The 24,685-nt window shown below is 41.6% G+C and overlaps 1 protein-coding gene across 1 annotated transcript in view; it reads left to right on the top strand.

Annotated features, from left to right (window-relative positions):
• Positions 1 to 24,685, top strand: part of SCARF2 (scavenger receptor class F member 2) — a 290,316-nt gene that overhangs the window by 121,506 nt on the left and 144,125 nt on the right. Inside the window, exons 3-5 of the mRNA XM_075320198.1 lie at positions 16,783 to 16,884; positions 19,051 to 19,570; positions 21,510 to 21,728. Of these exons, the coding sequence (XP_075176313.1) occupies positions 16,783 to 16,884; positions 19,051 to 19,570; positions 21,510 to 21,728 (841 nt within the window). The remainder of the gene's footprint in view (positions 1 to 16,782; positions 16,885 to 19,050; positions 19,571 to 21,509; positions 21,729 to 24,685) is intronic.

Genomic DNA, 24,685 nt, shown 5'->3' with positions numbered 1-24,685 from the left:
GCACACTGCTGGCCACATTCTAACTAGACTGTATCCAGCCTTGCAGAATACACTTGCATTGAGCAAGGCTAGTTACAGTCTAGTCGGCAGGTATGCAAATCACATATTTGTGGTCATGGGACCACCCCTCTTAAGACCAACCACTTTAAGTTGTTTTCTTGTTCTTTAAAAATGATAGCCTGTACAATCAATATTTTACCAGAGGGCAACCTTACCAGTCAACTGCTTGAAGTGGGAACAGTGCTATATATAAAATCTGTATGAACATTAAAGGTAACCTGTCAGGTGCAATATGCACCCAGAAGCACAAGCAGTTCTGGGTGCATATTGCTAATCCCTGCCTAACTGTCCCATCATCAAGTAGCATAGATAAAGAGATCTTTAGAAAAAGTATTTCTAAAGATCTTTTATAATGTGCTAATGTGCGCAGGGACTAGTTGCAAGTTAGTTCCCCCAACTAGTCCGCCCTCTTAGCATGTTGGCACACCTACAGAGGCGTGCTAACATGCTATTCAATACCCATTGCCCAATGTCATCAATAGTGACACACATACCTGTGTCCGTTATCATTGCTTCAGAAGCCGCGTTTAGGGTAAGTATGCTTGACCACAAGTCCCTGCACTTCTGGTCATGCGAACTATGAAGCCAGGTGTACGCTTCCCAGCTTCAGAGAGGTCTAGTGTGCATGACCAGAAGTGCCGGGAATTCTGATCATGCGCACTGACCCTAAATGTGGCGTCTGAGGCGGTGACAACGGACATAGGTATGCGCATCACCGCCGATGATGCTAGGCATTGAATATCATATTAGCATGCCTAGAGGGGGACTAGTCTGGGAAACTAACTGTCTTGTGATTAGTCCCCTCGCTCATTAGCATATCATAAAGGATCTTTATAAATACTTTTTCTAAAGATCTCTTTATTTATGCTAGTGTATACAGGGACAGTTAGGCAGGGATTATTAATATGCATCGAGAACTGCATGTGGTTCTGAGTTCATATTTGACCTGACAGGTTCACTTTAATAGTATGTAGAGTCATATAGACTCTACGTAACAGCATCAGTATGTAAAGTACCTGTATGTGTTATCTATTAATATGTAATATAAATGTAATAGTATGTTGGCCTGAAAATTATATTAAATAATATAATATGGTGTTACTTTCAATTTAGGGATTTTTGCCTTTCTGGTGTAATATCAGGATGATCCTCTAAATTCACTCCAACCTTTTCAGGTGACCTTAATGTGACCTTCTCTTAACTTTTTAATAGAAATGTCCAACTCTTTAGTGTTTCAGTACTTTTTGCACAACTTGTGATTCTCTAACAAGGTGTTTAATGGCAAAATTCACAACAAGTGTTTGATCCGTGATTCACCCATTAAATTCCAGGGTTCAATTAGAATCGGTATTTAAACAATTCTCCTCATCATGCTGTTCACATTTTGCCATTATAAGACCAAAACATCACCTAACGATTGATCAACAGTATCTCATCCTTGCAAGGCTTCAAGAAGGATGTTCTCAGATAGAAATAACCACTGAGCTTAGATTGTCACTGAGTGTCATCAGCTGGTTGCAACAGAGATACAGAGATACTGGAAGAGTCACAGAAAGGCATAGAATTGGATGTCTTTTGGCCACATCCCACAGAAATGACAGCTTCATTGTGAACAGTGCCCTTCTGAACCGGATGATAAATACCAAACAACTCCAGGCACATTTAAGGGACGTGAGAGGAACCCAAGTGTCACGTCAGACTATTCAAAAACATATACATCAGCGTGGTCTGTGTGTTAGACTACCTGTAAGGTTACCTGACCACCCCACCAGGCACAGGCATCAACGGAGCATATACACTGGACGAAGGAACCAGCGGGCCTCAGTGCTGTTCAATGATGAAATTCAACTCACGCTGAGTTAGATATATCGGCCGCCAACGATGTTGGAGATACCAAGGAGAGCTGTATGCATCAGCCACTGTTGTCACCAGATGAGCTTTTGGCGTGGTGGTTGTGTTATAGTGCATGCAGGTGTGTCTAGTCAATAAAGACCTGCCCTACACTTTTTAAATGGTACAGTGACAAGCCCCTACTAGTTGAATAATATCATTAATCTAGTATTTTTGCCTCTGCATGAACAACACAAGCCTAATTTCATGTTCATGAATGACAATGCTCCAGCTCATCGAGGTTGTATCATTAAGGAATGGCAGCTGGAGACTGGGGTATCTCAAATTAAGCGGCCTGCACATTTTTCAGACCTGAACCCTATAGAAAACCTATGGGATCAGTTGCCATATAGAGGCTCGTAACTCTGTACCCCAGAACCTCAATGACCTGAGGGCCGCCCTTCAAAAAGAGTAGGATGCCATGCCTCAGTACACAAAGACTTGTGAACAGAATGAGATATTATTGTCAAGCTGTAATTGATGCTGAAGGCCACATGACGAGTTATTGAGATACTGAGATTTTTTAAGCGCTATATCCACCAATATTGTTGGCTTTTGCTTCAATAAATTTTTTGATATGAGGAAATCACCATTGTGTGCTTCTACTTAAATGTCCTACTTTTATGATAAAATTTCACTTTAACATAAACTTTTTACTTTTTAAATAAATTTCAGACAAAAGCCAAATAACCAATTATCCCTATCATTTTTGAGTAGTGTGTGTGTATATATATATATATATATATATATATATATATATGTGTTTATTCAAGGAGCTGTTCAGTTGACGTTACGTCAGCAGAAGCCACAAAATTGTCGGCAGGAATAGTATGAGACTTCTCTGAGCTGGCAGAGATCAGCAGGGAGCACAACTGGTTGGTAATTACAGAAAATTAACCCCTTCACCCCCGGCTGTTTTTTTTTTTTTTTCGTTTTTCCTCCGCTTCTTCCAAAAGCCATAACTTTTTTTATTTTTCCATCAATATAGCCATGTGACGGCTTGATTTTTGCAGGACAAGTTGTAATTTTGTATGACATTATTCATTCTGCCCCATATTGTACTTGAAAATGGGGGAAAAAATGCAAATGCGGTGAAATTGCAAAAAAAAAATGCAATTCCACAATTTTTTTTTTATTTCAGTTTTTATGTACCATGTTCACTACATAGTAAAATAGACCTGGGAATATGATTTCCCCGGTCAGTACGAGTTCATAGATACCAAACATGTGTAGTTTTACATTTAACTAAGTGGTGAAAAAAATGTAAAAGTTTGTTAAAAAAGAAAAAAACAAAAAAAGAATTGCGCTTTTGGCACCCTTTTCCAAGACCGGGATTTGGGACTAAAGTGATGGCTATTTTTTGCATTTTGAGCTGATGTTTTTAGTTATACCATTTTTGGATACATGCGATGTTTTGATTGCCTGTTATTGCATATTTATTTCTTCATAGTCTGATCACTTCTGCTGATCAGAGCAATGCTTCAGCATCGCTCTGATTAGCAGAAATACTGTTTACCTGTGAATGCCGGCACTCTGCCATCATTTGCAGAAAGTGAATCATGACAGTGACAGGGGTCATCAGCTGACTGAGCGCTGTCATGACAACCCATAGGCACCTCGTGATGGCGGTGGGGAACAGTGTGATCCCTGCTGGAGCGCGTTAGATTGCATTGTAAGAGTTTGACAGCGTGATCTAAGGGGTTAACAGGTGTGGGTGAATCTCTTATCCACCCATGCCTATTAGCTCCACGTCTGTTGATCAGAAGTACTTAATGCGGGTTTTGTTACACATACAGAAACCTGTCCTGGAATGTTAATAGGACAAATGTTTGTGCAGTAGAAAGCTCCACCCCACCCTTCATGAGTAGAAAGATGTGCTCTAGATGGATATTCTGATTTAATACAGTCATGGCGGAAAGTGTTGGCACCCTTGAAATTCTTCCAGAAAATGAAGTATTTTGCACAGAAAATTATTGCAATTATACCTTTTGTTACCGACATGTTTATTTCCTTTGTGTGTATTGGAAAACCTCAAAAAAACCTGAGAAATATGCAAATTGTACATAATTTCACACAAAACTCCAAAAATGGGCAGGAAAAAAATTGTTGGAATCCTCAAAATAATATTTGATTGCACACCGTTTGGAATAAATAACTGCAATCATTCGCTTCCTATAACCATCAACAAGCATATTACACCTCTCAACTGGAATTTTGGATCACTTTTCTTTTGCAAACTGCTCCAGGTCTCTAATATTTGAAGGGAGCCGTCTCTCATGTGTTCAATTTAATTTAGATTCCGACTCATTGCTGGCCCACTTAAAAATTTGAATGTTAAGAATTTGATGGTAAGAAGAGACTGCTCACACTGCAGTCCATGCTATCTTTTTGAATGCTGAGTTGCTCTTTTAACCTGGTAATAGCTGGCTGTATGTAAAATGGGTTATCTTCGGTTTACAGTTGTGGAGTTACTACTGCACATGCTTGCAGGTACCTGTCTAGGGCAGGTTTTTTGTCAGTGTACCAAGATTGCAACCATTTTAATGTACTATTATGATTATCTCTCTACACAAAAAACTGTGATTTGGTAATTAAAGGTATTTGAAATTTATTTTTAATGACATTTGTTTATTAACTATTTTTTACATAACTGGAGAATTCTTAAAGGGGTGGTTCACCTATATTTTTTATTGTCTAGATTAATATTATATTGAGAAACAATGTTTCTATCAAATACCTAATGTTGGCAATAGTGCCTGTTAGAGGCGCTATTGCAGACGGCTGTTCCCTGCTCCATGACCCCTGGCCTCCGTAATTTCGGGGATCCAGTAACGTCATGTCAAGTTCCTGACACCGCGGCCGGCCGCAGTGTCCGTGAGTGATGGGCTGTGGGCGGTGTTTCACCGCTCGTCACAGACCATCTGCTCCCTCCTCCCTCACAGCAGAACGCTGCAAGCAGGAGAAACACTGGGCTGTGATGAGCAGTGAAACACCGCCCACAGCTCAGTGAGTCAGGAAGACTGGGGCTGGCCGCAGGGATGTGACTTGTCCGGAACTTGACGTGACGTCACCGGATCCCCGAGGTCACGGAGCCCAGGAGTCACGAAATGGGGAACAGCGGTCTGCAATATTGCCTAGCACAGGCACTATTGCCAACATATGGTATTAGAGAGAAACATTGTTTCTCAATATAATATCGATCTAGAAAATAAAAATATGGGTGAACCACCCTTTTAATTTCATAATCAATCAATGCAAGTTATATTTAACATATTTGTGTTAAACAGATGACTGCTAAATGTGGAGATATTCATAATATACGTGCTGGCGTATCCTTGGGATTACACCTCAGGTTAATACTGCCTACAGGAACATGTCAAGTTAGAATAAAATTAACAAATACTGCACGGAGAATGAATAATTAATCCGCTGTATTTCCAAATCCTTCTTGAGAGTCATTGGAGAGATCAAGAAGGCTGTCAGATATTAATGTTATCCAGTTACCATGTCGCTGTTTTATGTGACCTCCTCAGCAGCTGTTTTATCATGGGGTTTCCACAGAATATGAAACCTTTATTCCCTTCAAGCATTGTCACTACCTATCCTATATGCAGTGATTAGAAATGTGAATAGATAAACTGTATATTGTCTTACAATATTCTGTTTATTATTGTAGTATATTCATTATCAGCATAAAACTTGCAGACAGGAGCCAGAATGGCCACAAGATCTATAAGTGTATTAGGTTGCATTTAGATAAGCTGTTTTCCACTACTGGACAAAGTTTTGCTCATTTGTTGGTTGGTTTACTGCTCTTTAACACTTTTTCTCAGTAGAAGAGGGGCAATAAGTACATATATCATAAATCAAAATTACCCTTAAAAACAGATTTTTATTTAATTATTATTAAAATTCCCACCAGGTGAATTATACAGTGAATATATACGTGCACAGGAAAGGAGAAGATAATACTGACCCTGTGCCGGTCACTTCCACCTGTGCCCTACCTATCAGCGGAGGTTGGCCCCCTAATAGCAAAATGGCGCCCCCGCTCACAGTGGACTTACCCTGCCTGACCCTGTATAACCCTGCCGAATAACGTGCAGTGCCTAATAAAGTGTCACAGTGATAAATTAAAGTACACAGTGCTTGTATTGATTTATCCAATCGGCAGATACAAAGTAGGTAAAGTTAGTTACTCATCACTTTCCAAACAGATGTTCAATTTAATTATAGGTCTGGAGCCTCTCATGGACATGGACACCTCAACGCATTTCCCCTGCTCTTTGATTCATTAGGAGGTTGATAAAAACGCTCTATTCTGTGGGCTAATCACCATGAAGTACTCAGTAGTCAAGCTCTGTAGGAACCAGTTACCATCACAGTGACCATAGATGAGACAAGCTCCCAGCATGATGGCTGTTAGATAGATGTGATAGCATCCTCTGCTTCCTGCTTGCCCTGGGTTGGTGAAGCTAATGGGAGGACATTGTGCTCCCAAATATCGACAGTTCTGACCAGTATTATGATCATGCTGTTGGTCTGTGCGATCTCTCGTACTGCAAGCAGAGACACCTTTGCTTCTGCAGCATCGGACACACACAGGTGCACTAAAGCTTCAGAGCTGAGCTTCCAAGCTCAATAGTAAACAGCTTGCAAGAGCACACTCATTGCTAAGAAAGCAGTCTGACTCTGCTAGACTTCAGTGGGGGCTGATAACCTAGGCAACAAGCAGTAAATTAAAACATTAAAAATCCATACATTCTTGAGAAAAAAAATTCTTATGAAGAGATAAATTGCAACTTGCTTGTTATTACAAACAGTTTACAGCTTTACACCTGCCATCGAAGTTCCCCTGTGAAGCGCAGCCCGATGCTAAGCTTTATAGAAGTCTAACAATATTTTATGCTGCAATTCTCTGATATTGCAGTATAGTGTGCAAACATTTGGGCACCCTTGCTCAAAATTACTGTTATTGTGAGCAGTTAAGCAAGTTGAAGATGAAATTATTTCTAGAAGGCATAAAGTTAAAGATGACACATTTCCTTTGTATTTTAGGCAATATATATATATTTTCCTGTTTGACATTTTTAAATTAACAAAAAAGGAAAATGGGCCAATGTAAAGGTTTGGGCACCCTGCATGGTTAGTACCTAGTAGCACCCTCCTCGGCAAGTATCACAGCATGTAAACGCTTTTTGTAGCCAGCCAAGAGTCTTTGAAATGATGTTTGAGGGACTTTCATCCATTCTTCCTTGGTAAAGTCTTCCAGTTCCGTGAGATTCCTGGGGTGTCTTGAATGCACTGCTCTTTTGAGGTCTAGCCACAGATTTTCAATGATGTTCAGATCAGGGGACTGTGATGGCCATTGTAAAACCTAAAGCTTGCTTCTTTTAAAGTAGCCTGTTGTGGATGTTGACTTGAAAGAAAGGGAGGAAAGAATTGAAAGCTCAAAAATAAAAAAGTCCAGGTCTATAAAGGGGTTTTTCCATTTCAGTAAGTCAATGTCTCCAACTCGAGCTTATTATAATAAAAAAAACCCCACTGTACTCACCTACCACAGGCCCAGCCTCGAGTCTCTGCTGCTGCTTCCAGTGTCTGCAATTAGCTGTGGCGCTGACAACAGAACAGCAGCCAATTAGTACATTCGGTGGCTCTAAAAGGGGTGCTCCATCTATACTGACAGAGTTGCAGAGCTCACTGATTGGCTGTTGACATGAGGTTAGTGACACAGCCAATTCCAGACATCAGAAGCATCGGCAAAGACTCGCCAGTGGACCTGGGACAGGTCAGTATAGCACGGTTTGTTTATTATAATAATGCCGTGGCCACACGGGGACTAATGTGATCCTCGCATGACACTCGGCCCACGCTGGCAGCACAGCAAGAGCTGAGTGTTATGCGAGTGTCACTGCAACCGAGCCGGCACTAAGGAGGGGCGGGCCAGCGCTGAGGAGGGGCAAGCTGGCACGGAGGAGGAGAGGGATGGATTTACCTCTCTCTCTCCTCCGTTGCCGGCTATTGCCATTCTCGCCTGCACTCGCAGTACACCGGTGTACCGCGAGTGCAGTGCGATCTTTCTCTCGCCCCATGGACTTGAATGGGTGTGAGAGAAACCAGGATCGCATTACAGTCGCAGCATGCTGCGATTGTTTTCTCAGTCCGATTGGGGCCGAGAAAATAATCGCTCATGGGTGCTGGCACATGGGCTAATATTGGTCCGAGTGGAATGCGATGTTTTATCGCATTCCACTCGGTGTGATTTTCATGCCGTGTGTCTTAGGCCTGACCTGCAGCCAGAGACATTCATTTGCTTAAAGGCGTTAAAAGAGCCAAGTATTATGTGTGAAATGAAACAGAAGGAGATTAGTTGACCATTGCCCACATCCAGTCATCTGTCACCCGCTATGTGCTCTGCTTGTTTCCTGCTCTTCTGATTATCCTATTCTAAAATGAACAATACAGCACTATGGTATAGCTGCATGAAATAGGGATTCTGGTGGTGGATTGGTGCCCAGGCTCTCATTTTTATAGTCCAAGGTATTGGCATTTTACATTCCCCAATGTATATTCATGTGGCACATTTACATAACTGTTTAGTGGAAATCATCCAGCATATATTTATTTAGCATTTCCTACTAGAAGCCTCATTTATGATTAAATATTTGGAACTTGAATATTCCCGCACAATAGTAGCACATTAGATTCATTTTATTGTGCCACAAATTGCACTTCTGGCAGATCGTTAATATCCGGATGCTGAGTAGGTCCAAGTCAATCAGTGAGGCAATTTCCTTTTCTGAACCACCAATGTTAAATTGCCAAATGTAAGGTTGATGATATTTCTATGTGACGAGTCCAAGTTGCTGCTTTATGCTCTGTAATTTACCTTTTTTTTCTGTACAAAGGAGGTTTACGCCAAATATAGCACAAGGCACACAATTCTTGGTTGTGCGTTTAATGCATTATATTCTCCATGTAAAAGAAAGTAACAGCATAGGCTACATGCGCACGCTGCTTTTTTTGCTGTTTGTTTGCTGCTTTTTTGGCTGCAGTTTTGTCAGCAGAACTTTCTGACATTTGACTTCCCAGCAAAGTCTATGAGAAGTCAGATTTGTCATGCGCACACTGCAGTTTATTTTTCAGCGTTTTTTTTGTCAAAAGTTTGTGACAAAAAAATGCAGCATGTTCATTCTTCCTGCGTTTTTGTCAACATTTGTCACCCATTGAAATCAATGAGGGCATCAAAAACGCAGGAAAAATGCATGCTAATCAAAAGTGGTGCATTTTACCTGCCTTTTACCTGCGTTTTTGGTACCAAAAACGCAGATGATTTGTCAGGAAGTGAGGTTACAGGCAAGTGGTCCCGTCCCGTCCCGTCCTCCACGTGTTCCCCGAAGTACCGCTGTCCCCAGGGGAGATGATGTGGAGGACGGGGACTATCAGCGGCGGCGTCAGCGAGGGAAAAAATCAATGTTTTCAGCTGCCAATGTCCATCCCCCTCTCACCGCCGCCGCTGATAGTCCCGTGCTCCACATCATCTCCCCTGTGCGTGCACGCTGGGAACAGCGGTACTTTGGGCAACACGTGGAGGACGGAACTATCAGCGGCGGCGGTGAGAGGGGGATGGACATTGGCAGCTGAAAACATTGATTTTTCCCTCTCGCTGCCGCCGCCGCTGATAGTCCCGTCCTTCATGTGTTCCCCGAAGTACCGCTGTCCCCAGCGTGCACGCACAGGGGAGATGATGGACCCCTCTCGCTGCCACCGCCGCCGCTGATAGTCCCGTCCTCCACATCAATCAGCGGCGGCAGCGAGAGGGAAAAATCAATGTTTTCAGCTGCCAATGTCCATTTCCCTCTCGCTGCCGCCGCCGCTGATAGTCCCGTCCTCCACGTGTTCCCCGAAGTACCGCTGTCCCCAGTGTGCACGCACAGGGGAGATGATGAACCCCTCTCACTGCCACCGCCGCCGCTGATAGTCCCGTCCTCCATGCTCCTGTCAGCTCCACGCAGTAGCGCGATCAGCTGAGCTGTCACTGAGGTTACTCGCGGCCACCGCTGGATTCAGCGGTGGCCGTGGGTAACCTCAGTGACAGCTCGGCTGATCACGCGGCTGTCTTCAGTTGCTGCGTGGAGCTGACCGGAGCGGCGGTGTCTGCTGCTTCTCCGGTCACCTCCATGCAGCAGAGCTGGAAGCGACGTTGGACCATCCTGGATTACACCGGACATGGAGGGCTTTGTGGGGCTTATTAAATGGGAGAACGAGGGAATTTGTTAGTGTTTTTTATTTCTAATAAAGGATTTTTTCAGGTGGGTGTTTATTTACTGTAACTTACAGAATAATCATGGAAGGTATCTCGGGGAGACGCCTGACATGATTAATCTATGACTTATTGGCAGCTATGGGCTGCCAATAACTCCTTATTACCCCGATTTGCCAACGCACCAGGGCAAATCGGGAAGAGCCGGGTACAGTCCCAGAACTGTCGCATCTAATGGATGCGGCCATTCTGGGCGGCTGCTGACTGATATTGTTAGGCTGGGGGGCTCCCCATAACGTGGAGCTCCCCATCCTGAGAATACCAGCCTTCAGCCGTATGGCTTTATCTGGCTGGCATTAAAATTGGGGGGGACCGCACGCCAGTTTTTTTTAATTATTTATTTATTTCTATTTTTTTTTTTTTCAATTCAACAAGCTTTATGGGCTTGTTTGAACTGAAAAATACATGAAACAATTGTTGACAAAACTGCAGCCAAAAACGCACCAAAAAAGCAGCAAAAACGCACCAAAAAAGCACCTACATTTTTTGTGACATTTCCAGGCTCTCTCTGACAAGGTGCAGTTTTGGCTGCAGTTTTGGCTGCAGTTTGTGAACACAAAAAAGAAGCAGCGTGCGCATGTAGCCTTACTTGGGTATGACATGAGCAATGTCAGAACTATTAGCCCAAAAATGTTAACCCTTTCACTAGTAAAGATATAGTACATTAGGACTTTAAATGCTTTAAAGGGAATCCGTCATCAGGCTTTTGCTATGTAATCTGAGAGCACCATAAAGTAGTACAGAGACCCTAATTACAGCAATGTCACATATTAACCCCTTCATTCCTCGGCGATTTTCCTTTTTTCGTTTTTCCCTCCCATTATTTCAAGAGCCATAACTTTTTTATTTTTCTGTCGATATAGCCTTATAAGGGCTTGTTTTTTGCGGGAAAAAAACATAAATTTTACCATATAGTGAACTGGAAACGGGAAAAAAAAATTCCAGGTGCGGTGGAAGTGCAAAAAAACTGCAATTCTACAATTGTTTTTTGGGGGTTTTATTTACCATGTTGATTACATGGTAAAACTGATCTAGAAATATGATTTCACAGGAGGTCAGTGTTAATTTGTTGATACCAAACAAGTATAGTTTTTTTTCTATTTAATTGGTTAAGAAAATTACATTAAAAAAAAACAAAAAAAAAAAACACCTTTTTTCACCATCTTCCAAAACAACAGTCTCACTTTTCAGAATCTGTGGCTCAGTGAATGCTTATTTTTTTGCACCCTGAGATGACGTTTTTACAAATACCATTTTTGGATCGATGCGATGTTTTGATCGCCTTTTGCTGTGTCGGGTAATACTGATGCGAGACTCGCACAAGTCATATGCAAGTGGAACCGTACCCTATGGAGAAAATCAGCAAGTGAGGTCAGGAAGCAGAATAACAACCTGTTCATGTCATAAAGGAACTTTTCTTCACGTTATCACCCAATTTGCCAGTCATAGATTGTTTTAAAGCAGTCATTAAAACTCCTAACAGGAAAAAGGAAATATCATTTGCTATGATGATGATAAAATGACAACTGAGAAGTGGCGAGATTTATTAGTCATAAATTGTTTGGGTGTTTTTTTTTTTTGTTTTTTTTTTTACAAATTATTAGGCTTTGATGCAAAAACTGGATGATTCTACATAACCTGGCTGTATTTTATCCTGTGCATTAATTGTATAATATGTTTTTTTTTGTTTTATCATTCAATTTTATTTGTACTTTATAGTTTTAGAATTTATTTAATTTTATAATCTATAGTTGTATTTGCCAAAACAATAACATTTGTTTTGGCAGTGAAAGTGTTAAAGTGCAGGAAGTAGGCAAAATATGATTGTAACAATTACATATGAGTATATTACATATACTAAATTTGATTTCTATTGAACTGATGTCTAATAAATGTGATTCCTATATGGTCAAAAAGTGACAATATTATAGATAAAATATTTAATCTTAAAACTCACATTTTTATCTATAATACTGTGCAGTTTCTTTTATATCCTCTCATTTTTCATTATCTGCATGAATTTTGTCATTTATTCATAAGCGCTCATTGATTTCCCTGACAAACAGCAGGGCATGGACTCTTGGCAGGATACTTGTGATATTCCCTATGGTGCCATTGAGTCACCACATTTTAATTTCATTAATATAAATTTTTTTTGTGAATTTCTTCCTAAACTAAAAAAATGTATTCAGACTATTAGTGAATATACTTATTCATTGCAGGCCTTTTAGCCACAAAAACTACTGATATCACTACAGAGAGTGCAGTGCATGAAAAATCAAGTTTTCCAAGAAAACCGGTGGTAGGACCCCTTTGATCATGAGATTATTAGGGTTCTTTACGGTCCAAGCTTCTTAAGACCCCTTCACATGATGTCCATTTGAGACACGGACATACACAGACCCATTAAAATCAATGGGTCTGCGCACACATTAGTGTTTTCACAAGGACCATGTGTCCGTATGGAGCACACACGTGTCTGTGTGTTCCGTACGGAGACAAGTCTATTTTTCTCCGGCAGCACTGATGTCACACGGACCACACACTGATGGGATCTGTGTGACATCAGTGTGACACGTACCGGAGAAAACACGTGTCTTTGAAATAAAATCAATTTCTATACTCACCTGTCTCTAGCGCTGCTGTAACTTGTTTCCAGGCCCATTCATTATGCTCATGAGTATTCACTGCACCGCAGACCCGGAAGCAGCAGCATTAGAGACAACAGCGTCAGGGACAGGTGAGTAAAAAGTTCCTGATAGCCGTGTGTTATCATGGATAGCACACAGAGAAGACATGTGCCAAAATCACGGCACCCGGAGGGCCATACGCACTTTCAACACGGACTGTGAAAAACGTGCATTTTTATCACAGACATGTGAAGGAGCCTTAGGGTGTGTTTATGGACTTGTGGAATTGTCGGTTGTAAAGACGCAAAACGGCCGTCGTTCGACGGATTGTGTGTACCCACCTTCCTCACGCCTTTCCCCCTGACCTGATGGTTGAATAAAACAGCTTTTTTTTTACCGCATATCTGGTGAGTGCCTTCCGTCTCTTTTCACATGGACCATAAGCATGTCTATGTTTGTCTAATTACGGCAGTTCATGTAAAGTTGCTCCTCTGTACTACACAGCAAATGTTTCAGTTCGTAATTCCTCTGTCTTCTTAGGCTATGTTCACACAAGGCGTTGTTGCTGCATTTTTTTCTCATCTCTTGGCATTTTTGAAAGAATGAGCATGTCAATTCTTCCACTGTTTTTGCTGTGTTTTTTGCCAAGGTTTTGCGCTCTTTCATTGATTTGTGCGGGTAAAAAAACGCGGCAAAAACAGTGAAAGCATTGACATGTTTGTTCTTTGAAAAATGCAGCAAGAAACATGAGTGTGTGTGTGCATGAGATATTTGGAATGTCATAGCCTTTGCTTCGACTCTGAATGCAGCATTTCATTAGCATGGATTTGCATAAAACTAAGGCAAAAATCTTGCAAAAAATGCTGCGAAACGCAGCAAAAACGCCTTGTATGAACATACCCTTACTCTCTTGCATATCGTAATATAATTTGATTTCATCATCCCCTAGTAGGAGTCCGTTCATCCCTTCCCTTTCTTCTCTTGCCCCAAAACAAATACTGCACGATGGTCACAGATAAATGTCGACTAAACAGTGCATATATATATATATATATATATATATATATATATATAAACACGCTACAGTTCAAAAGTTTAGGGTCACTTAGATATTTCCTTATTTTTTAAAGAAAAGCACATTTTTTTTTTTCAATGAAGCTAACATTAAATTAAACAGAGATATACTCTATACATTGTTAATGTGGTAAATGGCTATTCTAGCTGCAAAAGTCTGGTTTTTAATGCAATATCTACATAGGTGTATAGAGGTCCATTTCCAACAAACACCACTCCAGTGTTCTAATGGTACATTGTGTTTGCTAACTGTGTTAGAAGGCTAATGGATGTTTAGAAATCCCTTGAAAAATCTTATTAGGGCGGCACGGTGGCTCAGTGGCTAGCACTGCAGTCTTGCAGCGCTGGGGTCCTGGGTTCAAATCCCACCAAGGACACCATCTGCAAGGAGTTTGTATGTTCTCCCCGTGTTTGCGTGGGTTTCCTCCGGGTACTCCGGTTTCCTCCCACATTCCAAAGACATACAGATAGGGACTCTAGATTGTGAGCCCCAATGGGGACAGTGTTGCCAATGTATGTAAAGTGCTATGGAATTAATAGCGCTATATAAATGAATAAAATTATTATTATTAAATTATTCAAGTATGTTAGCACAGCTGAAAACACTTTTGCTGTTTAGAAAAGCTATAAAACTGACCTTCCTTTGAGCTAGTTGAGAATCTGGAGCATTACATTTGTTGGTTCCATTAAACTCTCAAAATGGCCAGAAAAAGAGAATTTTCATGTGAAACTTGACAGTCTATTTTTATTCTAAGAAATGAAGGATTTTCCATGTGAGAAATTGCCAAGAAACTGAAGATTTCCTACAACGGTATGTACTACTCCCTGCAGAGGAGAGTACAAACAGGCTCTAACCAGAGTAAAAAGAGAAGTGAGAGGCCCCGCTGCACAACTGAGCCACAAGACAAGTACAATAGAGTCTCTAGTTTGACAAATCGATGCCTCACAGGTCCTCAACTGACAGCTTCATTAAATAATACCCACAAAACGCCAGTGTCAACGTCTACAGTGAAGAGGTGACTTTGGGATGCTGGCCTTCAGGGCAGAGTGGCAAAGAAAAAGCCATATCTGAGACTGGCTAATAAAAGGAAAATATTAATATGGGCAAAATAACACAGGTATTGGACAGAGGAAGATTGGAAAAAAGTGGTATGGACAGACGAATTAAAGTTTGAGGTGTTTGGATCACACAGAAGAACATTTGTGAAACACAGAACTGAAAAGATGCTGGAAGCGTGACTGACGCTATTTGTCAAGCATGGTGGAGGTAATGTGATGGTCTGGAGTTGCTTTGGTGCTGGTAAAGTGGGAGATTTGTACAAAGTAAAAGAGATTTTGAATAAGGAAGGCTATCACTCCATTTTGCAACGCTATACCATACACTGTGGACAGCGCTTGATTGGAGCCAATTTCATCTTACAACAGAACAATGACCCAAAGTACACATCCAAATTATGCATGAACTATTTAGGGAAGAAGCAGGCACCTGGTATTCTATCTGTAATGGAGTGGCCAGCCCGGTCACCAGATCTCAACCCTATTGAGTTGTTGTGGGAGCAGCTTGACCGTATGGTACGCAAAAAGTGCCCATCAAGCCAATCCAACTTGTGGGGGGCTTCTGGAAACATGGGGTGCAATATCTCCAGATTACCTCAGCAAATTAACAGCTAGAATGCCAAACGTCTGCAAAACTGTAATTGCTGCAAAGGGAGCATTCTTTGAAAAAAGCAAAGTTTGAAGGAGAAAATTATTATTTCAAGTAAAAATCATCATTTCTAACCTAGTCAATGTCTGGACTATATTTTCTATTCAGTATGCAACTCATTTGATAAATGAAAGTATGATTTTTCATGGAAAAGACAAAATTGTCTGGGTGACCCCAAACATTTGAACTGTAGTATATATATATATATATATATATATATATATATGTGTGTGTGTATATATATATATATATATATATATATATGTATATTTTTTTTTTTTATATATATATATATATATATATATATATATATATATATATATATATATATATATATATATATATATATATATATATATATATGTCTGTGTGCATAGATAGATAGATAGATAGATCGATAGATAGAGAGATAGAGAGATAGATAGATAGATAGATAGACTGTCCTCAAGTCTGAGTTTGAGGCTCCCTTCAAGACATCCTAGGTTTGTTTTGTCAAATTTTCCTGGCAAAGGAGCATAGCCTGATGCACTATTTATTCATGCAAAATAACAGACACCAAAATGGAAACCTGACAGAATACATTGTAGTTCATTGAGCCCATTGAGCTCTGTGCATCATGTGAAGGATCCATCACTGCCATCATGTTTAATATCAGCAGAGCAACTGAATTAAATCTTAGATGTGAACAGAGTCCATGTCTAAAAAAGGTCACCGTTGCAACCAGGGGTGAAACTATAATAGATGCAGGGGTTGGAATCTCACCTGGGCCCTGGAATCTAAGGAGCTCAAAAGGTCTCTTTGGCCTTGGCCCATATGAAAAAAACTATTACTATCAAAGACCTGTGATAGTTGGGGGCCCTGTTAAAGATTTTACATTGGGGCTCACAAACTTCAAGTTACACCACTGGTTCCAACCATCTGATGTTCTTGCTTTCTTAGTGTGTTGACCCATAAAAATCAAAGAAGTTAAAGAAAAATGCCAACTGTCCCCGTGTGAGGACCATACTTAATGTGCATTATATTCATTATTTTATAAAATGATTGTGTATTTATTGACTTTGACTCTTTTTAATGTAATGGTCTTATTAATTGATTCTTAGCAATATGTGAAGGCAACTTTACCTGTAAAGAAAACGAAGTCTGTGTCCGGCCAAATGAATGTCGATGTCGTCACGGCTACTTTGGTGCCAATTGTGAAACAAGTAAGCAATGTTTGCTCCTTGATGTATGGACATCAGAATAACTGATTTATATTTGTTCATGCATAAGTAGTGTTAACCTGTCTTGTGTTTGTAGTGTTGCTACGTTGAAGCTTATTTCATGTTAAATAAGTTTCCTCATAGGATAGGGGATATATATTTGATTGATTAATGGCTGCAACCCTGGGATTCCCAATGATCATTGGCACGAGGGTCATAAAATCCCTTGTTCTTAAAGGGGTTATCCATTAATTGTACAACCCCTTATCAATCAGTGAGTTTGTCCCCACTAAAATAACAAGACTTATGCGGGCTTTACATGAGATGAGCTATCGTGCGATGCATCGTCGGGGTCACGGTTTTCGTGACGCACATCCGGCATCGTTCACGATGTCGTCTTGTGTGACACCTCCGAGCGACGCAGTATCGCTCACAAATTGTGAGTCATGTACTCGTCACTCAGTTTTAAAAAAATGTTTAATTAAAATGGCGCCGGTTGTTCATCATACCCGGGGTAGCACACATTGCTCCATGTGACACCCCGGGAACGATGAACACAGCTTACCTGCGTCCCGCGGCTCCCGGCGGCTATGCGGAAGGAAGGAGGTGGGAGGGATGTTTATGTGCCGCTCATCTCCGCCCCTCCGCTTCTATTGGCCGGCGGCTGTTTGATGTCGCTGTGACGCCGAAGGTCCCTCCCCCTTCAGGAAGAGGATATTCGCCGCCCACAGCGAGGTCGCTCAGCAGGTAAGTACGTGTGACGGGTGTTTCACGACTTTGTGCGACACGGGCAGCGATTTGTCCGTTACGCATAAACGACGGGGGCGGGTACGATCGATCGTGAAATCGCACGATCGGTCGACTCATGTAAAACCCGCATTATACTCACCTCCGATGCCTGACACTCTTCCAGTGATGTTGGCACTCTGAAATCGAAATGTGTTAGGGTACTTTCACACTTGCGTTCAGCGGAGTCCATCACTATGGAGAATAGCGCAGTCCGTTAACACACTGCGCTATTCTCCATAGACTTGTATGGATGACGCACTGTAATGCAAGTGTCAGCGTTGCATCCGCCGGACGACACAGCGTCGTTATTTTGACGCTGCATCGGGCGGAAGGAACGCTGCATGTAACTTTTTTTTGAGCAGCGGAATCCTTTGGATTTCACTGCGCATGCTCTCTCTGGCTCCCTGCACCCGTAACCAGGGTACACATCGGGTAACCAAGGAACCCTGGTTACGTGTGCCGGGAGCCCGACACTTCCCCGCTCAGCTCCGCCCCCTCCCGCACTCCATATGTATACACACACACACACAATCGCGCACACACACACAATCGCGCACACACACACTCTCACACTCACTCACCTGTCCCCCAGCGATGCAGTCCCCGTGGCACTGACGTCCTCAGCCATGGCCCCGCTCGGCTCCACTCACTTCGCACTCTGCCCCCCGCCCCCCCCACACATTGTCGGCAACCGACCGATCAGCTGATCATCCGGCTACTGTGAGTGATCAGCTGATCACCCGGCGGCCGGCTACTGTGAGTGATCAGCTGATCACCCGGCGGCTGGCTACTTTGAGTGATCAGCTGATCACCCGGCGGCTGGCTACTGTGAGTGATCAGCTGATCACCCGGCGGCCGGCTACTGTGAGTGATCAGCTGATCACCCGGCGGCTGGCTACTGTGAGTGATCAGCTGATCACCCGGCGGCCGGCTACGGTAAATGATCAGCTGATCACCCAGTGGCCGGCTACTGTGAGTGATCAGCTGATCACCCGGCGGCCGACTACTGTTAGCGATCAGCTGATCGTTCACAATAGTCTGCCAACGGTAAAACTGTAAAAAAAAAAAAAACGGATTGCGTTGTTTTGCAGCATTTGTTGCATCCGTTGTGCCACTATATGCAACACATCCGTTGCATCCGTCACACAACGCAATGCACCGGATACCGTTCAACGCAAGTGTGAAAGTAGCCTTAATCTAAAGCAATGTCAGCTTCCATCCTAGGACATAGACATTTTGAACACGTTATCTACCAGCAATCAGTATTATTCTATAGAAAAACTTTTGTCTTTTTTTTTATATATTCTTTAATTAATATATTTTTTTTTATATTTTAGAAAAATGGCTATATTAAGATTCTGTTAATCTTTTCTGTTGTAGAATGTCCAAGACAGTTCTATGGTCCAGACTGCAAAGAAAAATGTGCCTGCCATCCTCATGGACAATGTGACGATGTAGGCGGTCAATGTACATGCAATCCAAATCGATGGGGGCCCAACTGTGAGAATGCATGTCTCTGTAAACATGGCAAGTGTGACCAAGAGACTGGAAAATGTACTTGTGAACCGAACTGGTGGGGACCTCAATGTGCAACTGCCTGTTACTGCAGTTCCAACTCACAGTGTGACCAAGCCACTGGAAGATGCATCTGTCAACCAGGATGGTGGGCACGTAGCTGTAACAACCAGTGCACGTGCAACAACTCACCATGTGATCAATTAACGGGGCGCTGTATGTGCAGAGATCGCCTATGGGGTACGCGATGTGAGCGAGTATGCCAGTGTTTCAAAGGGAAATGTAATCAAGTGGATGGAACTTGCACTTGTGAGCCTGGCTACAGGGGCAAATATTGTCGAGAACCATGTCCAGCGGGCCTGTATGGACAGGGCTGCAGGAGGCGGTAAGGAGACTTCACTTGTTAATTTAATTACTTAGTCAAAGGATAGTTATTTTGTGCTACCTAAAGAATGACATAGGCATACATTCTAAGATATTTGACAAATATTTTCAGTGAATTAATAGGTTAATAGTGGAATGATGTTATAACTTTAGCTTATGCTTATAGTTGTGACATTTATGCTTCCCTGCATCTGTTCTGTATGTCTCAGATCATTTCCAACTTCCATTGTTTTACTGCATATTCTAGATCTGTTTATTTTCCTAGAAGCAAATTGTAATCTGAAAGGGACTTTTCTGTTCAACATCTGCAATCGAACTGTATATCCTAACTATAAACAATGCATATACAGTATATACTGTATGCACTCATATAGTATACTCACACACACTCATCATTGAAATTGCAAAAGTTGAACGATTATGGAAATGACATGATGGATTGACATGTTAATTATATACAAATTATGAAAATATGGAAACTAAATATTCAAAGCATCTTGATTTACTCAGTTTTGAGAATAAGTGCCACATCGTAGAAATACGCACACCCGTCTTTGCATGCTATGACATTGATTTGGTCGTGGAACCAGTGGAACAGCAATTTATCCAAGGTGTTCCAAGAGCCGTTTTCAACATGACACCCTAGGCCAGATGTTGCTCATTCTGCTTTGAGCAGCCTGCATGGCCCAAATAAGCTACCATGGCCTTCAGGGTTTCCAGACTTGTCTTCTGTTATGTCATCTTGGATTTTTTTGTGGCAGAACATTCCTCATACAACTATTAATAACCTCATTGATAGCAACCAAAGTGTCTAAGTGTGGGTATTTCTATACATAGCGCTCTTATTCAATACTTAAGAAATTGAGATGTTTTCATAGTTTCATAGATGTTTTGAACATTTTGTTTTCATTTTTTGTTTTTGGCATATCATTAAGATATCTATCCATCCTGTGATTTCCAAAATGGATAACTTTTTCTTTTTAGTATTGCCATTTCAATGTTGAGGATTGTGTATATTACTGGATATGCAGAATATATAGATCTATATCACAAGCTCTCCTACTTACGTATAAATATACAATTTGGCTGGATTGCAGTTTAACAATTTAGTGGTGACTTTTTTTTTTAAATATTTTGGGTGGAATATGCGACAAAGGTGTATGTATATGACACCCATAAGCAGGAAAGCAGTACATTTCTAATGAATGGTGTCCACAAACATAAACTCTTAACAATCTAGATAATGAAGAGGACTATGTAACTCAATAACATTTAAAAAGAACTTGTTGGGTCCCAAATGTTCCCAACTGCTGGTATAAGGTTATGCATGCAAATTCTTGTATTCTAATCCAATTTGATGTGCAGTCTTTCAAGAATGTGCTTTAAACCTGTAACATCACCTATGAAAATGAAGCCAGAGTAGTCTGTCAAGGAGTTTCCTGCTCTAGACTAGTTTTATATTAGGCTTCGTAGTTTATGAATTTTGTCACCTAAAAGTCCTACAATAGAGTGGGTCAAATGCAGACCTTCAGTCATGTACGGGATGACGTGATTAGAAGATCCAAGGCTGAACTATTCCAGGGCAATTGATGACTTAGCACTGCTTCACATATGTGACAATGCATGATAAAAGTACAATCTTGAATGAGTGCATGGTTAATATGGCAAAACAAACACCATGTTAGAAAGAAGGAACCAACACAAATACTGCTATACTGCAAAGCTCACGGACCTCCTTTTCGTGAATGGGAGCTAAGCTATAAAGTTATAGTATCCGCAGCTACTTGATAGCAATTGTGGTGTGCAGGAAAAATGTACAGAGATCCATAGTCCCTTTATTGTTGCTTGCTATGATTGCAAATTCAATTCTATTTAATGTACTGCATATTTATGATGAGTTGAAACTGAATGAACCAACCTGAGATTCTTCTCCCTTCTAGGTGTGGTCAGTGTAAGGAACAGCAGCCTTGTACCATTGCTGATGGCAGGTGCATAGCCTGTGAACCAGGCTGGAATGGGACAAAGTGTGACCAAGTCTGCTTACATGGTTTTTATGGTGATGAGTGCTCCAAAATATGTCCACCTTGTAAAGATGGACACACGTGCAATCATCTTAATGGGAAATGTTCACATTGCAATCCTGGTTGGATAGGAGATCGGTAAGGAAGAGTGTTTCTTCTATAGAATTATTAGACCGTAAGATAATATTTTCTTTCACAGTGACTTCAACATGATGGATGTGAAAGCCAAACTAAACCTGAGTGAAAAGTGACTTAAAAATAGACTATGGAAGACATGAAAAAGAGAGACAGTGATGAAGGCCATCCATCATAAGGTCACTGAGAATTGTGGTTTTGAACATCTAGCCAACATTTTATATAGCTGACACACTTGTGCAAAAAAGAAAGTTTTAAGAAGTACAGCTATTTTTTTTTGTATATACAATTTTTCCTGTTAAACTAAGCGTTTTAGTAGGTTCAGAGTGGAGAAGAATAACAACCATCTTCCTACTAAGATCCTCTTTAGATGTAGAGTAGATTTCTTTTGTGGCATTTGCATCATTTGCTTTTAGCTCTCAAGACAAAGTCTACTGAGTTATCTCTGCCAGTAAAGCAAGCCAACATTAGGTGGAAAACAACTGTGGTGAATGACAGAAGAATTCTTTCCTTGGTGAAAGCCTCAAAAACAGTTGGCCGGATCAAGATTTCCCACTATGGGGTAGACGTATTTGTGTCAAAGTCAACAATAAAGAGAAGTCTTTACCAGAATAAATTCAGGGGGTTTACCACAAGATGTAAATCACTGGTAAGCCTCAAAAAGAGGAAGGAACTGGAATTAAAAAAGAAAATTCTAAAAATAACATAAGTGTATGTAGCTCTGGAGTGGTTGGTGAAGAATGTTAAGAAGACAAGGAACTGCTTATGAACTAAAGCATGTCCCCATCATTAGTCAAAGACGGTGGTGTTTAAGGTTTGGGTTTGTATATCTGATAGTGGAACTGGTTTCATTGAGCTAAATTATCTTTTTGTACTCAGCCATTTGTTTCAAAACAATGTAGATGCCACTTCTCAGTGTAGATTGGCAATGATGAAAAATACATGTGAAAAGCAATATGTTCCGTAATGGCCAAGACAATCGCTTGACCTTAGTCCAGTTAACCATGTATTACACTTAATAAAGGCAAATGTGGAAAAAGGGAGCAGTTATTTAAAACATCTGCAATAAAAGCCTATCAGAGAGTTGACCGTAAAGGAACCAAGGGTCTGGTAATGTCTTCAGCTGCAAGCTTTAAAGGGAAACCTATTAGTCTACTCATGCAGCTCAAACTGCAGGCAGCATGAATCAGAGCCTGGACGCTCAATTGCAACCAGGTCGCTCCTCCTCCCTGAAGGAGCCCTGGGACTACTTAGCTATTTACAATAGCGAAACGTACATGGGTAGGCTCAGGGGCTGTTTTCCATGGGGACACTCTGATTGGGGATCCTTCTGAAGCATTATCCATGCTTGCACACAAGCACTTTATCTTGATTTCATCCATTTACCACACTGTTGGATGACATCAAGGAGGTTCATGCATTACATCTTCATGTACTGGATTACTATCATGCCAGATCATTTGTTGTCAATATGTGAGCATTCGCACAACTTATAATTATTTCCTTCCCACTTGGGTTGTGATTAATTGTGCCCCACTTGGGTATTAATATATGTATACTATGACATGAACTGATTGTGTATTCTCCCTGTTATTCATTTAAGAACCTCATCTAGCTACCCATTGTGTGACTACATTGTAATTGGTTATTATTGTTGTGCTTTTTACATTCTTGGGATCTGCTCCATTATTGATCCAATAATATTGTATATTATCAATAAAATTTGTATTTGTATTTGCACTTCAAATTCTCCGGTTCTCCTTGTTTTCTATGTGTATTGGAGTAGGTGCTGGTCATGGATTGACCCACATTTTGGGCATCCATAACCTAACATGAATTATATGGTTATGAGGAGGTTTGTTCTCATCAGGTATGTTCTTTTCTGAAATTCTCCAGCATTTCAGAGAAACCATAGTTTAAGGGTCCGGCTGGGGACTATAGGAAGAGACAAGACTAGCCCAGCCCAGAAACACACTATCCCTTATGTGTGAATTTGGAGAGACCTGTCCATTACCCAGAGTGCTGATGGGAGAAACTAGCAGTGTGCTGAGACAGACTAGTCTTCACTATCCTTATAGTCGTCGCCAGGCTCCAATTAATTCGGGCCATGGTTTGGACACCATGAGCTGACTGACAGGTTCCCTTTACGTGATCACTTACGGACTGCAAAGAATTCACAAAAAAATATTGTTACAATTTCATTTACAATTATTAAGTTTATACAATTACTTTTGCGCCCATAAAATTAATGTGGACTACTTATTTAGTTGTAATTGGTTCATCTAATGTAAGTGTAAATACTCATATCTATATATATAATTGCCTTATTCTGTCTGTCTGTCTGTCTGTCTGTCTGTCATGCTTCAAAATTGTGTCCTTCCGGTGACATTGTGTCCTTACGGTGACACAAAGCTGATTGGCCGCTGGGCTCGCCATGGCCCCGCCCCCCCACACGGATTGGCCGCTCGCCCAGGCTGTGCCCCCACACGGATTGGCCAGCCGCTCGCCCAGGCTCTGCCCCCCCACAGATTGGCCTCTCGCCCCGGCACCCTGCAGGCATTGGGGCAACTCGGCCACGCCCCGCCCCTCACGCAATGGACGCTAGCTCTGCCCCGAACTGACACGGTCACGGCTCCCAGGTGAGTACTGTACAACCCACCCCCACCCCCCCCAACGGGAGCCCACATCAGCGTACGCCGCCAACCCAGCCGACACTTACCCTCGCATTGCTGGCCTTGCCGCCGTATGCTGGTGTGGGCTCCCGTGCGAGTGGGGGACGTGATGCGCTGGTAACCATGCTAGCATAGTTACCAGCACATCAAGGTCCTGCAGCGGCGGAAGATCCACACGCACACACATAACAGCACACACACACACACATACACACACATCAGATCACACTCACTCTCACAAACACCTCACACACACATCGCATCCACACACTCACAGCATCCGGCGAT

Source organism: Anomaloglossus baeobatrachus, chromosome 1 (genome assembly GCF_048569485.1).
Source record: "Anomaloglossus baeobatrachus isolate aAnoBae1 chromosome 1, aAnoBae1.hap1, whole genome shotgun sequence".
NCBI lineage: Eukaryota > Metazoa > Chordata > Amphibia > Anura > Aromobatidae > Anomaloglossus > Anomaloglossus baeobatrachus.
The sequence above is the reverse complement of the archived record's forward strand: the minus strand, read 5'-3'. Positions and strand labels throughout refer to the sequence as shown.